The following is a 15,142-nucleotide window of genomic DNA, read 5'->3' as shown; positions in this document are numbered from 1 at the left end:
ATTTCATCCACCCATTGTGGTAGCTAGATTGGGTGTGAGCTGAGCTGTAATATTCCTCCATACGTCCCCCATTGCTCTAAGTAATCCAGTCATTCTTCCCGTATAATTGAACCTGTTGTATGCTTTTGTTTTTATTTGCAGTGCTGCACCATGGCATCTACCTCGGCAAGATAGCTCTGGTAACTATGAAAAGTGGCGGACGGAATTGAGCCAGAGTTACAGTAGCTCTGGTTTGGACTACTCAGAAGATGCCTTTGAGCTCTTTAGTGGGGAGGAAGAAGCCTGCTGGCAGTGAGAGCGCGAACCATCCGAATCGGATTGTTCCACAGAGGATTTAGCGTGGTCTGCTGCGTCAGATATGTTGGAAAGCATGTCACAGTTGGCAGGCCAAAATCATGCAGGTATGCAGAGCTTACCATGCTTGAGACCTGTCTTTCACAGCTTTAAATCAGTGCAGTGGAGACTTGAATCAGCAAAAATAAAAATGTAAAAATTGCGTACAGTGTTCTTGCTGTGCAAAGCAACAGAACCTCGGTACGCCGACTAGATCTGTGTTTTGCGCTCCCAGGATTTGCTGACAGCTACATGCAGAAGGGTACGATTTGGCCACGGAAACCCTTCCTTGTGATGCTGAAATTCTCTTGGCATGTTAAAAAAAATTCTGCAAGATATCTTGACTGAGTTACCATGTATGAAAAGTAGCTGGGCCATAAAATAATCTTTCCAAGGGCACAGGGAAAATTCCAGGACTTGAAATACTTCAGAGGGCTAGATGGTGCCTTAAAGATGCCTCAGGTGAGTGATAAAGAAGCAGGCAGCAGGACATAAGCTAACTGCCTTAATGTCTTGTTAGGTTTTCTTCTGTCTCTGTGGGGTTCTCTGTCATTCTTCTGCATTCCCCTTTTTTCCAAGTTTGGTCTGGTTTGGTCTGTGAGTACTTGAAGAGATGAATACTTTTTAAAATCTCTTTTTACTTTGGGAGCTTGTCAGCATGTGGAAACATTATAACTTTAAAGATTAGCTACAATAGTTTTAATATATTTTTAAAAGTAGCGTAGACTTAAGATATATTTTAATGTCTGTTAGCTGTTACTCTTGTAATCTGATTCTACTCAGGTCACAACTTGATCAACTGGTATATACCAATATATAATTAACCTTGTCTATACTTTAAAATTGGCAAGCTGTTTCTTTTCCTACTATAGACAAGTCCAGTAGAGATGTTCCTCCTGTCCCTCATCTAGCCAACATTTTACTGTGGGTTGGATTTTTATTTTTTTCCCCCACTCTGCAGTAATAGCCAGCACCGTTATCATTAGGAATCCTTTTTAAATACTGTTTAGGCATGAAATCCCAACAATGCAGGGCAAAATTTGTTGTCCGGTATGTATACATGAATGTAAGCCCTCTTTATTGTAGCACAGAATATAGCATTAGATATCAGTGCTTCAAAAAATCTGAATAAAGAGATGATCATTGCCTTGGTGTCTTATTCATGCTGCATTTATATAAGTGGACAGTGTCTAATAGATTAAACAGTTTTGCTTAGAAGTTTTGGTTTTTACAAATGATAGGTTTTCTCTGGAGATATAACAAGTTTTTTTAAATTATTCCATGTCTAACCATTGAAATCCTTATTTCTGGCATCAAGGAGTACATGCGAGGAGGAATCCTTACTGTGTGCATAGTGGGTTTTTTAATAAGTGTTGCCACTTTTTATCTTTACAAGGTTAATGTTTCATAAAATTATGGAGTCTTCTGAATACTACCAGTTAAATGAGAAACCAGGGAGTAATTCATAGAAAAATATTTTGGGAAATTGATTGCTTTCTGCAGTATATATCTTACTGAGAACAGCATATATAAATAATAAAAACTACAGAAAACTTGTCATGCTGGTGTCCCCATAGGGACGCAGTATTTCCTTGTATAAGCCCACTGAATTTGCAGTTAGTACCCTGAAAACACAGTCAAGCAGTCAGGCGCTTCCTGAATGTGCTCAGTATTTTGAACTGGGACCACACCGTATGCATCTTGCTGTCAGTGGCAGTGACTTTTCCAACTTCTTAAGTCTTTTGTCTTCTCCCAGCTATTTGCTTTCACATCTTTGCTGTTTCCTCAGTTTCTGCAGAACTGGAGTGGTGCTGGAACAAGCTAGAGAACAGGGAGCTGATACAGATTTTTTATTTCCCCTGCCCCGTGTCATTTTTCACTTGGATCAATACCGTGAGACAGTTCATCTAAGCTCCCAAGAGTACTTGTACTGCCACAAATGAAGAGCCTATTCAGGGCTGAAAATAAGTGATGGGGCTGAATGAGGGAGGAGGTAGATTGAGGTTAAGTTAGCATTACAGGTAAAATTGAATGTGTCAACAAGCTCTAAGCAGTAGTCTCTGTTTTTCCCAGTGTATCCTATGTTGTCTTTCAGTGGGGTGATTGGAAACGAGCAATATGACATACATGGTGGGACAGAAGCTTGCTCAGTGTTTCACCTGAGCTCACCGATATCATCTGTATGATCCTACGGCTTGGGGTTTCTCTTCCCTCAACAGGGAAAACTCTCAAGTGGACGATTGTTTGCCTCCCACTTTGTTATTCTGCAGTCCCGCTTTCTTTACAATGTATGTTCAAAGCTACTTTTTTCACTGTAGATGAGCAGTCTGAAGTAGCGGATTCTGCAGCTATGGAAAGAGATGTCACGGGAAAGCAGATTGATCTAAAAAATAAAGAAGCTGGCATTAAGCAAGACAAATCTGTCATCAAAACTCATGCTGGTGAGTTTAGTAACTTTAGTAGAGGTTATAATTCTTGTTTCTTTTGAAAGGGGATGTAAACTTTTAACTAGACTTAAATTTTATATACAAGCTATTAAAGTTAAGCCAGGTAATTAGCCTGGCTTAATTAGCCAGGTAATTAAGTACGAGGTTTCTCTTCGATGCTTTCTCAGAAACCAGTTTGTCTCCCGTAACACACATGGCTTTGCTCCTGACATAGTGACATTATCCTAGTGATGCATTATAACAAGATCTGGATAAACACATTAAAAAAATGTATCCACATTTTAAATTTAACTGTAATCCTCAAAATTTTACTGGACTGTTTAGTTTTCCTCTTTTTCTCTCCAGCTGTACAGGTACTAGGAGTGTGGGGTTTTTCCCTCCAAAGTAAACATGACTTCAGAATTTATTGTGCAAAACGTTTTCCCCCCGTTCATCAGTTGTATTAATTACTGAATTAACTCGTTTGCCATGTTTTAGTTCCTTTCCCAAGCTGAGGGAGGCAGCAGGGCACCAATTTTGGCCAGAACAATGGAGCAGCTTTAACCAGCACAATGATGTAGTGCATGGAGGAGGAGAGGGGAAGGGAGGAAGGAAGGATGCTGTTTGCATGTACTGGTTATGCAAGCAACTGGGAGAGCAGATGGTGGGATGCAAGTCCTGCTTAAGTCTTCCTAAAAAGTGGGTCAGAGATACTATTTTTAATTTTAAAAAGAGCAAGAAAGCTGTAGTGGAGCAAAAAATAATTGAAGCAGAAGGGGAATCTTCCTCAGTCTGTATGTACATGAAAAGTGAACAAAGTCGGAAGTTTTGTAGGTCACCTGTAAGACTGATTAACCAGGGAGATCCTCCTGCCTAGGTACTTCATGGCATTGCATTTGCATACAAGCATCCTCAGACCATCCATGTATCACAGGGAAACGGGACCTAGGATCATTTTTAGGCTCTTCTTAATTGTATAGCTCATTCACAACAGTGGTGAGTCAATGTTATGAGTTCCTGACTCATCTTCAGCATTTATCTTTCTATTACTGGTTTTCCAAGACTGCCATGTAGTCAAGTGAGAAGACAGTTGATGTAGATCATCTCGTCTATAGTAGAGAGGCTTTTTCTGGCGAGGTCCTCTGAGATGGTCTTCCTAAAATACATCAGAATCTTGTGACCATTTGATTCATAGAGAAATTGAAAAGGACCTGATGAGTCAGATTCATTGAGTGAATGGTAAACAACAGTATAAGGTTGAGGAAGTTTTCCATCTCTGCAGAGCTTTCCCTTGAAAGTTGAACTTGGGAAGATTTTATCCTCTTAATCAATTTCAGATTGTTGTAGTTCTGCACAAAGAAACATTTTTGCCTTTGGTTTATGGGCAAGGAGAGTCAGAGCGGTCACTCAGCCTTGAGTAGCAAGTTGTTTCATTAGCTTGCGCTGATGTACAAAGTGATCCATTGTCTTCCGTCTGTCTGTCCTATCGCTTGTCACCTTGGCAGCTAAGCACTTTTCAGGTACGTTGTTGCAGTGCTTCCAACCACTATCAATATGAAGAGCACAAAATAAGGTTCATGCTTATTCCTCTTTCATGCAAACACAGTGCGCTGTCATGTGACTGACAAGTTATCCCCAAATTCATCAGCATCAATCATACTTAGCTGTGTACTACATTTTTTATTGCAGAATATTAACATACAAACAAAATAAGCACAGCAAGTTTTGTATACTGGCATCTATAAATGCCTGCTTCTCTTTGACTTAATAATTCAGCCTCTTGTTATTTTATCAACTTGGAGATACTTTTTTTAAAAAAAAAAAACCAAAAAACAACAGAAGGTGAGCTCACCTGGAACTAGATTGGTGCAGAGTTAATCCCCTCAGTAAATTCAGCATAATCAATGATGTATGCACTGAGCATGCGTGGTGCTTTTGAATTTGTCTTCCGGTAATAAAAAAAAAATTCTTTTTGTTATTTTACTACTGATATGGTTAAATGTGTGTGTGTGGGAAACCCTGGTTTGCATATGGGAATGCCCTGGAATGTGATTCTTATTTTTCATAGGTTTTTTTTGCGGGCTGAAAGAAGAAAAATCTAGATGCTGGCCTTAAGGGAAGTGAGAAATTTTTGTCACAGTTGTCTTTCTGTCTTCCTCTTCTCTGGCCCTCTACCCCAGTGTTGTAGCAACTAGCTGTTATTAGACAAATGCATCACAAAATGACTCTAAGTCCCCAATTCCATATAGATTTTTCCAAAAAAAACGTAAGTCGTCTTTAAAATTTACTACAGGAAACTGCGGTTCTTCAGCTTAGATGTATCGGAAAGTTCAAGTGGGGCTTTTTAACGCTCTGATTTGTACTGTAGTCAAAAGTTTGCTCTCACCTTTGTTTGTAACATGTCTACATTAAATGTTTTGCTCATTTCTTTTTCTGCAGTGTTACCACTGCGCTACTGCTGGCAAAAGTGGGAGGGCTTTAGTTGTTCATGTTTGTTATTTAGAGGCATAGGAATGTTTGAGCAGCATCAGGCAGTTTTGTGGCTGAAATACAGTTCAGTCAATATTACCAATTTAACCATTTTTTTTTTTTTATGATAGTGGTGTCAACGATGGAAAATCTAAAAGTTAAAAAGGCCAGTGTAGGTACAGGCAAATAAATACCCGCGGTTCATGTTAAGGTGAAAGGCACTGGCATGTGCACATAGACATGTGTGCACTGAGGGAAGTGTGTTTATTTTTCCTCATCAGATTTTTTTCCAGCTTGTCTGGAGTATTTCTGAGTAGATTAGTTTGTATTCACTTTGTGAACAAATTTTCATGTGTCCATGCATTTAATTATTGACTTAACCAAATAGCAGTAGTAGTTCATTAAAAGTATCTATCTAAAGTAGTAGTAGTCTATTTAAAAGAATTGAGAGAAGATCCTGCTGCCCTGTTTGGAGAAGGGAGCAGGTATCCAATAGTCTCTACTGGCTCTCTTGCTGATTCCTGAGCTTTTCAGCACCCAAGGTTACTGCTTGATAACGTGCCCAAGTTGTGGGATTCCTGCAGACCTACTTAGGCCCCAAGATTCCAGACTGCTCTTCTGATTCTGCAGTAAAATAGTATTAATGTATGCTAGATGGGGAAATTCCAACCAGCAACATCTAAATGGAAACACCTGCTTGTAAAGAAAGTTCATCGAGTTCATTAATGCCTTTGTGGAACTGGGAAAGAATGAGTTTCTTCCGAAAAACGTGGATTCCGCAAGGTTCTTACTGTTGTCTCATCTCACTAATGTTGGTGGAAACTGAGGGTATCCTTCAGCATGCTGGAGGAACTTTACCTGCTTTAAATTCATATTTATAATAAATAGCCTGATATTTCAGACTCTGTATCAGTTCTGTGTTATCTGCACAAAGCTTTCAAACACTGTGTTTGGTGATCGGGCTGTCTGCATGTTAATCTGAACTGCTGCACTCAATTGTACAAATGCAATTTAGATAATTATGAAAATGTTATCTTGAGATGCAGAGTTAAAATCTTTCTGAGGAGTAATCAGCTACTGCCTTTCACAATTCTCTCTCCTTTAGCCCTTTTACATTTTTTCTTCTTAAAATAGAGTATTAGTAGAGCATAATAACAACAAAATGCCTGCCTATTTTCCTATTAAATCACAGTTGGACGTCAAAGGAAAAGGAAACTCAATAAAGATTTTCTTTTATTTTTCTCCCTCTGCTCATATAGATTTAAAATGTCATACTTAAAGATGTAGTTGCATACAGAAAGCAAAATCTATGTAGGTCACTTAGTTATAAGCCACACAGCGGGCTTTAGAATGTAGGCATGGAGATTAGCTTATCTCCCTTGGTACACACTGAGTGCTTCTGTAGTCAGAGCAGCTTCTTGGTCCAGTTTGTTGTGCTTTACTTCCTAAATATTCTGTGCTTTGTGACCTTACTGCTGCAGGGTACATGGCTCTCACTTGATGTCTGTTCTGATGTCTGGTTTTGCTCTTCTTGTCACCTGTTCCTGCTTTATTCCTCTCCAACGAAGAGGGTGTGGGAATGCAGGATTCGGGGCAACCAAGCATCAGCAAAATGTACTTCTGGAACAGTAATTGGCCCTGGCAGGGATTCTCTGTAGACAGACATGCAGTGACATTTAAGTCTGCCACCACAAATGGAGATTGAGCATTCGAGCATGTCTAGTTCAAAGATGGAAATGAGGGAATACGTGAAAGACAGGAGAAATAAAGCGCATAGATCCTCTTGTATGCGTCTCTTTCCTTTCAGCTGAAGGACAGGTGAACCTCGTATACCTAGAAGAAAATCTGAAAGTGTAAATAAACATTGTGTAGTTAAAAGACTAACTTTTCAGAATTTAACTGTGTGCTGACTTTTCTCATCATTTTTTGTTCTTGTTTCACTAAAATTATAGTCCTTGATCCTTGATAATTTTTATTCTTTCTGAGCTTATTTACCGTTAAACATGAATTGCTATTAAACAAATAACTTTTTGAAATTGGTTGTGCAGTCAGGTTTAAAAATTGCTGTTGTCTGTGGTAGTGTTTCTTCTAACGTCTGTAGGTGCAAATGAGCAAATGGATCAGTGTATGGCAGCACACAACTCGTGCTATTAGAAACCAATTCTTAATTAAAAGGCGCTTCTATATGTCAGGAAAAACTTAAGTGAATTAATGAGGCTGATATTAAATTGTCACAAAATGTTCAGCAGACCCCATGGGTTTTACTTATGCATTTGAGTACTTGACTTAGTATATGTAAATGCTTTGTTCTACGTTTTTTTTTTCCCCTGCAGTAGTAACTTCTTAATCTTTTTATTCATTCTGTGTGCAGCATAAATGAATATGCCACTATTTTATAAGTGCGATTAAACCCAATAGTGGCAATGATTTACACTCTTTTACAGGGATTCTACATTGCAATTGTAAGGAAAATGACCTGATGACTGAAATGGTGGTTTCCACTCAAATGTTTATGATCCTACCCAAGAAATTTTTTTCGTTAAATTGCATTTTGAAGTATTGTTAATTCTTATTCATCTGTCTATAAAGTATCATTATGTCGTTGTCTTTAATCCATTTGATACATCATCTTCTGAGGAATAAATTGCTCTATGATGGCTGGTTCTGAACTGTGGTAGTTGCATTTAAATCACATCTTTTTCTTGTTGTCCGTAAAGCAAAGCTCAATGATTCCTGCTTTGCCTAGTCTTAACTGTACATCCACTTATCCTTTATACGGATCGACTGCATTTCTGAGGAGATCCTCTGTTTCCTTGCAAAATTCCACAGCTATATCTTGTGTACTTGAGACTCAATTCATCGCAGCCTATTTAGGCGAAGTTTTACATTCATACTGTTCAGTGTTTTAAGGATTTGTGTTGTGGTTATGCCAAGGTACCCCACAGGACTGGAATGCCAATGCACTAGTTGTCAGACAAGCACCCTGAAATATCCCGTGAAATGTGCAGTGCCTGTCTAGAAAAAACTAAAACTGAATTTAATCACTGAAAATTAGTAAAACAGAGAATATGGAGGGCTTGTTTAAATGGTACAATCATACTTTCCAGCTAAATGGGCAGTATAATTTGTTTCTGAATGATTTGAGTTAAAACAAACTGACCATACCTTACCTGTGTAGTCATTATTAGTTGCCTGACTTTTTTTTGGCTGTCAGAGTGGAGTCCTGAGAAGGGAACACTGTGTTAGCATTAGCTATATGCAAAGGTATTCATGAGACTTCTAGTAATGCTTACTGTAATGTTTTGTCTTCTCCTCATTTCTCCTTTAATTACATGCGTTAAAGTGTTTAGTTCAGCTTCAGTAGTTGCATAAAAGCGAAATCTGTGTAATAAAGGTAGAGAGGTACTCTCCCCTGTTTAAATAGTTGAAAACAGTGGTATCTCATTATGTGCTGATGCTCATGAAATACTGAAATTGTAACGTAATTACTCATGTTAGCTACTCTGTATTGATTGGCTGTGTTTACGCCTGTGCAAAATCTCCCACTAAGCATTGAATGAAGTTGTAAATCCATCCTTACCTGCCCATCTGAAGTATAGTCTCTCAGTATTTATTTGTGATTACATGCCACTGGGAAGGATAAGAGAAGATGAAAGAGTGAAAGATACTGTTTAAACAAGGTCATATAAAGAATTTAGGAAATGATCACTGAAGCTTGAGAGGAAAGTATTTCTAATATAATTGTATTTCCTAAAAAAAAAAAAAAATGCCTAACTATAGGTTGTAGAATATATTTGCAGTGTTTTCCACAGTTATATCGATAGACACTGCCTCTAATTTTTCAGTGCCTTACGAATTGCACCTTAGAGTTACTAGATGAGTAGCTCTTGTTAAATGTTAATTCATTTTGTTTTAGCAAGTTGTCGTTTCAGGTAGGAACAAGCTAAGTCTGTATCAGGCAGTCATTGAAAGTCAGTTTATTCAATGCCATAGTATTTAAGTACTTGCTTTACTAATATATTTGTCCTGTATCATTAAGTAGTCTAATTCTTTAGGGTTCTTATCCCCTCCCCTCTTTGGAGACTGTTCATAGAGACACTTAGTGTGCAAGTTCCTGCAGTTATCATCCAGATTTTTATTTAAATTCTGCACTGCTGTTATTACAGTCATTGCCTCTAGGCTTGACATTGGGTTTGGTTTTTTTATTAAATAGATAATATGAGGTTGTATAGATAGGAGACCAGTAATTCTTCTCTTTCCCTGATACAGTAATTGACACTTTTGTTTTGTTGATTTATGCTTGACAGAAATTACTGAATTATTAGATGGAGAACTGGATGCTCTCTGGTCTTTTTGCACCATTAAGATAAGCAAGATGTGTCAGCAGCTGATCTCTAAGCAGGCAAAGGGTGGCAAGTCAAGAAAGCTGCAGCATGGATTCACAGCAAAGAAACCGGAGACAAATGACTTGAACTGCATTGTTCCTGATCGGCTAATGAACAGAATCCGCCTGAAAAATACCAGAGAGACTGTTAAACAGGTACTGCAAGGAAGAAAAAAAAATTATATTTTGCCTATGCTTTTGGGAGAACCACTGGAAAAAAAAAAAAGCTGTAATGTAAGAATCAAATCCGGCAGTTCTTACTGATGCTGCGCTTAGGCCTCTGAAAGAGATTTTTGCTTGCTATCTCAAGGTTTACCTTCCTCGTCTTTTTGTTAGACGCTACTGCAGAGCTGTTGCTAGTAAATAATCAAATCATTGTAAAATATTGTCTGGTGATAAAATAATGATTTTTGTGATTGAGCGAGGCTGGGACGGTCAGTTATTGCAGTCCACAATAAGCTCTGGATCAACTGAGGAAAAAACCCTTGTTTTCTGGTTACATTTGCACCTGTTATTTATAGAAGTATTCTGCATATCAGTGGATTGTGGGGTCTTTGTGACTGCAGTATTAAAAGTATTCCAAAGACAAAACCTCCCCCCTGCTCCCAGCTTTCTTAGACATTAGATAGTACTAAGAATTAAAGCATGTCCAGTAGAATCTTGTTGACATCAGTTCCTTTATTAAGAAGCATCTGTGTCATCTTTACACAATTCAAAGTGCTTTTCTTTCTCACCAGCCCAGTGGTTTTTTCCCACCGTAGGATAGGCATTCTGACACAGTTCCTCCCTTCAGCTCTGCGTCTAAGAGTCTCAAGACTGGTATTTTTTTGGCCGGTGATACTTGCGTGCTTGCTTTGTGCTTGCAGATGGATTTGAATATGTGGTTATGTGGATTTGAGTAGTGACCGCTGCCTACAGATGCATTTACCTGTAAATCTGGGCCTTGGCGAATGTCTGTATTTCGTTTGAAATTGGTACAGAATGTCTGCATCTGGAAAAGTATTTCTGATAAAACAAAAAATGAGCTTTGACTAATAATTAGTCATTTATTTTGTTTTATCTCTATCACATTTGCTGGCTTTAATTTATTGCCACATAGCATAGTAAAAGTGATAACGTATTCCTCTGCGAAGCCCGGGCCAGGTGAGCGGGGAGTAATACTCTTAAAGTCAGGTCTGGCGTGATGATTATGTCAGGCTTCCTGTTTGTTTAAATTGTTTTGAAATTTCAGCCGTCTGCATTCTTTTATTGTATTAATGTTAACCAACCCACCGTTTTTACTGCCTCCTTATTTGTCTTACAGTGTGGTGATACATTTTCTAGGAAAAGTAATTTTGACTGCTATGTCTATTTGCTTCTGTTTTTACCTCCACGTAATAACATTTTTGTGCACAGGAGAAGAAATCAAGGATGAAGATGACAGAGGGGCTTGAGACATGCCTTTCTAGGATTGATTCCACTGCTTTTGTAGCGACTTACTGCGTTTATTAACCAGATGGAATCTGTGTAAATTAGATCAGATAAAATTACTGATATTTCATAAATGCACTAATACTGGGATTTGTGTGATGCTATTAAATATGCTTAAGATTTCATGGTGGATAAATTAATACAGGAAATAGTAAGTAGTACTGTTTATCTTGCAAAGAAAACTGTAGAATTTTGTTGGTATTCTGACTCAGAGCTGCATATAAATATTTGAACTAATTGCCTCAGAATTTATTTACCTCTTAGAATTCATAAAGCTCATCATAACCTCTGTGGCTGGTATTTAAGGCCCTATCTATACTGTCAGCATAGGAACACTGCTGTTCCTATGTGCCTATGGCCTCATTGCAGACAGGCAGTTGTATATGGTGGACTTATTGCTGATTAACAATTGCTGTTACTGAGTTGTGATCATCAAGTATTTGAAACGTGGAGCAAAACATGTTAATTTAACTTAATTGAGCCTTCAGGAGTTAGTGTATTTGCTGTTGTGGAAGGCTGGTTAGCATGCACAGGCTGGCTTCCTGGAACATCAGGTACTCGTTAAGCAAGAGTAACTAACGGCTGGGGCTGCTCTAAACATATTTAACACTAGCAAAATATGTATCGATTTACATCGGCAAAATTGTAATTTGTGCTGAGCATCCACCCAGGGTCAAATGAGTTATACTAATTAAAAGAAATTTTTTGCCAGTGTAGCTGTATCCTCACAGTTGATTTTGGCTGGTCACCGATGGGTTGCTTGGCAATCACATGACTTTTTTTTTTTTTTTTTTTTGACTGTTATAGTTTCTGTGGAAGAAGTCAGTAATGTCCATGCAACTTCAAGCATCAAGGAAACTTTTCCTATTACAAGAAGAAATAGTATATTACCAATAATTTTAATGAAACTAAGTTATCAGTTCTGGAAGGGGTAATACCTGAGGAAGAGCAAATATATTGAGTGTGAAAACATTCAGACAGGCTTATCAAGACAATACTGTGACAAAGATTATGAAATAATTTACAACTGCCTACAAAGGCAAATTTTTGTCTTTAGACTATCTATCTCTGTATTTTTATTGATTGTTTTTAATGGAGCGACCATCTGGGTAGGACAGACATTGCTCATTGCATCAAAGTCTCATCTTTCAGGTGACAGAAGCTCAAATCCACGAATCTTCAGTGTGCCCTGACTGTCGGAAGAAGAAAGCAGAGCTAGCCAAGATTACCTTTCTCAGACAAAAGAAGATTCTAATGGAAAGTGCTTTAATCCAAGAGAAATTGGAAGAACAGATTTACTCCAGAGTAAGCAGATGTTGTTAAAAAAAAAAAGCTGTGGTACACTTTATACATACTGTAACTAAAGAACCCGTAAGCCAGATTTCTCTCTGATTTATGGCAATGAGATCAGATTGACCTGAATGCAGTGCGAGTCAAAATAGAATCTGGCTCCATATCATTAATAAAATGCTTGGGACTAATGTACTGATCAAGTCATTTGAGCTTGCCTGATTTATATAAGCTGAAGGTCTTTCCCAGGATGTCCTAGAATTGTTTTGGGTACATCTTGATTATTTCTCCACAGTTTGTTTTCTGATGGGCTGTCCAAGACAAAATGGTAAATAATGAAGTGATGTGATAGCAGGTAACTGTGCCCATACTAGTCTTCCTTACTCATCCTTTGGCATAAGAGTCTCAGAATAGGACACTGCAACATCTTACGGAGGCTAAGGCTTCTTGGATACACAGATTTCTTCTTGGAAGAACTGTCTGTGTCTGCTGTCACAAAGACTCAAGCTTTATTGTTAGGAAATACCTCTGGAACAGCTGGTAGGCAACGTAAGCTGAAACTTCCAGAATTCCTTGGGTCTTCTGTGGCTATTCCTCAGGATGATCTTCCTGAAGGAAGAACTCTTCTCTCGCTTTTTGAAGGGGAGTCAGATTGGAAGCGGGTTGTTTCCGAGCAATGAGTAAGTAGTGCTCTCTGAAGCCCCGAGATCGGTCTTTCTCTGTTTGTGAGCAGGGTGGGAATTTGTGCACTGTAGCACACATTCTTTTTTACCTAATAATGCCTGTCTCCTGATTTTTGAGACTCATTCACTCCATACCCAAGATTCGAGAACTTCAGCCTCAAGTGAGGCTTCACTTTTTTTTCTCTTGTTTTTCTCCCAGCTTCCCTGAAAAGGCCAGCTGCTTTTTCCTTCCCTTCCTTAGGGAAGAAACCTGCTTTATGGGGCAGATCACTGCCTGTTCAACGATGTTTTTAAACAAGATACTTTAAAAATCCAGCAAAATTGTGGTGATGAGTGCTGTCTACCTAGTTGCTTTTGAGGGACTGGATGTAGCTGCCAATGGTAGGCCTGTGATACAGGATATGAGAAATGGCCAGAATACAAAACCAGGTAATTTTCATGTTTCCTTTTTATTTCAGGATGTGCTTACACTTATAGGAGAAGCACTCAGAAGCTTTCCCAAACCTTCAGAGGATCCCAGGAATTTATGGCAAAGGCTGAAAGGTCAGAAAGTTTAAAGCCTGAAAGTAGTAAACGTAACTCAAGGACATAAAGAACTGGGAGAGTCTTCTGTGGGCAGTGACATACTGAATGCCAACGATTGTGGATATAACGTGTTTTGTCAGTGATGAATTAGGTGGTGGTTTAAGATTCTTGCAGGTGGAACTAGATATGCCCAGCATCCTGGCGTCTGAGTTATGATTCAACTCTTTATTCTTCCTAAATGCAAATGCTTCAATACATTGTAATCTAACTATATACATTTTTTCAAATTATGAAAGCCAACACTTTCTATTATTAATCTGACAAGTAGGAAGTCTTGCTTTTTATGGGATTGCTTGTGGGATTTCAGAGCAGCTCACAGCTGCTTCCATCCATAAGGAAAATAAATTATTCCGTTTTTCAGGGCAGGGAGGTGTAATTACTGGATTTCAGCTCAATCTTTGCCCACTGTCTCATGTTAAATTGCAAGCGAGAGCCCCAGGTGGAGGAGAAGAAGAAGGTTGCAAAGTAACTATAGAGGAGTAAAATGAAATGGGGTATTTATAGAACTGAAATAATGAGACTGTAACAGAAATTAATCAGCAGGACAGAGGATGTCAACAGGACAAGAAATGGTAATAAATTAATCTTAGGACCTGTATAGGATAGGTGTCTAGGAAGAGAAAAAACCAACATAGATTAAAATTGGAATAAGATGCCAAGTAATATTTTTGACCATTTTTTGAATGTACTTCAGAATTTGTTGTAATTCTCTGTGATTTTTCAAGATGGCAACGTCACTATCTTTCAAAGAATACATCTGGGTGAAAGATTGGTATTCAGTACCCATCCAAATAAAAAGGCTTTGTGCTGGGGATCTCAGTGGGCTAGACAATGAAATCATCTTCATTGTAGCCTCAAAAGATGTATGCTGATCTGTGGGCACAAATGCAGCCCACCTTTCTGATTATTGCTGACAGCAAGAGCTCATTGCATGGCTCTTGCAGCGACCTTGCGGCCGGTGGACTTGTGAGAGTCATAAAGTTACTGACTCTCGCCAGTCTCCAGTTTCCTGACTGCTGTGCAGTTAGAGCTTGGAAGGCTGTGGAAATCTTGAAGGTATATCCTTATCTATGAACTCTTACTGAATTGTTGTTACAAAGCGAATAGGATTAAATCTTACTGTTGCATTTTGTTTTCCCATTTGGGGATAAGAATATGTATTGTTGAAGTTGGTTTTGTATTTTATACCCATGTAGTTACTTTCTTCTGTGTGCCATAGATTGTTTATAAGAGTGCTTGAGGGCTCTTTAGCCTCTTGTTTTCACTTCCCGCAAATCAATGGAAAACCTGAAAAGAAATGCTAGGATATAGAGGTAGATAGGCCCGCCTGTGTTAGTGAATAGCTGCCTTTTGGTGCTTAAAAACCTACCTTGAGTGATTTCACTGGGAGTTGATCCTGAGTAGGTCAAGCCCCAAGTGAAAACATAATGCAGCCCTAAGCTGTTCAAAGCCAGTTGTCCTCGCTGCTTCATCGGCAGTTTAGTCTGGTTTCTTGTAAACAG

The 15,142-nt window shown here is 38.6% G+C and overlaps 1 protein-coding gene across 1 annotated transcript; it reads left to right on the top strand.

Moving 5' to 3' along the window:
• The first annotated feature begins 358 nt into the window (after nucleotides 1-358).
• Nucleotides 359-13,612, top strand: C13H8orf48 (chromosome 13 C8orf48 homolog). Its single transcript, XM_075720845.1, has 5 exons — nucleotides 359-401; nucleotides 2,652-2,774; nucleotides 9,536-9,768; nucleotides 12,235-12,387; nucleotides 13,514-13,612. The coding sequence occupies exons 1-5, from the start codon at nucleotides 359-361 to the stop codon at nucleotides 13,610-13,612; spliced, it is 651 nt and encodes a 216-aa protein (XP_075576960.1).
• The last annotated feature ends 1,530 nt before the right edge of the window (nucleotides 13,613-15,142 follow it).

The sequence above is a fragment of the Pelecanus crispus genome, chromosome 13 (assembly GCF_030463565.1).
Source record: "Pelecanus crispus isolate bPelCri1 chromosome 13, bPelCri1.pri, whole genome shotgun sequence".
NCBI classification, from domain to species: domain Eukaryota; kingdom Metazoa; phylum Chordata; class Aves; order Pelecaniformes; family Pelecanidae; genus Pelecanus; species Pelecanus crispus.
The sequence above is the reverse complement of the archived record's forward strand: the minus strand, read 5'-3'. Positions and strand labels throughout refer to the sequence as shown.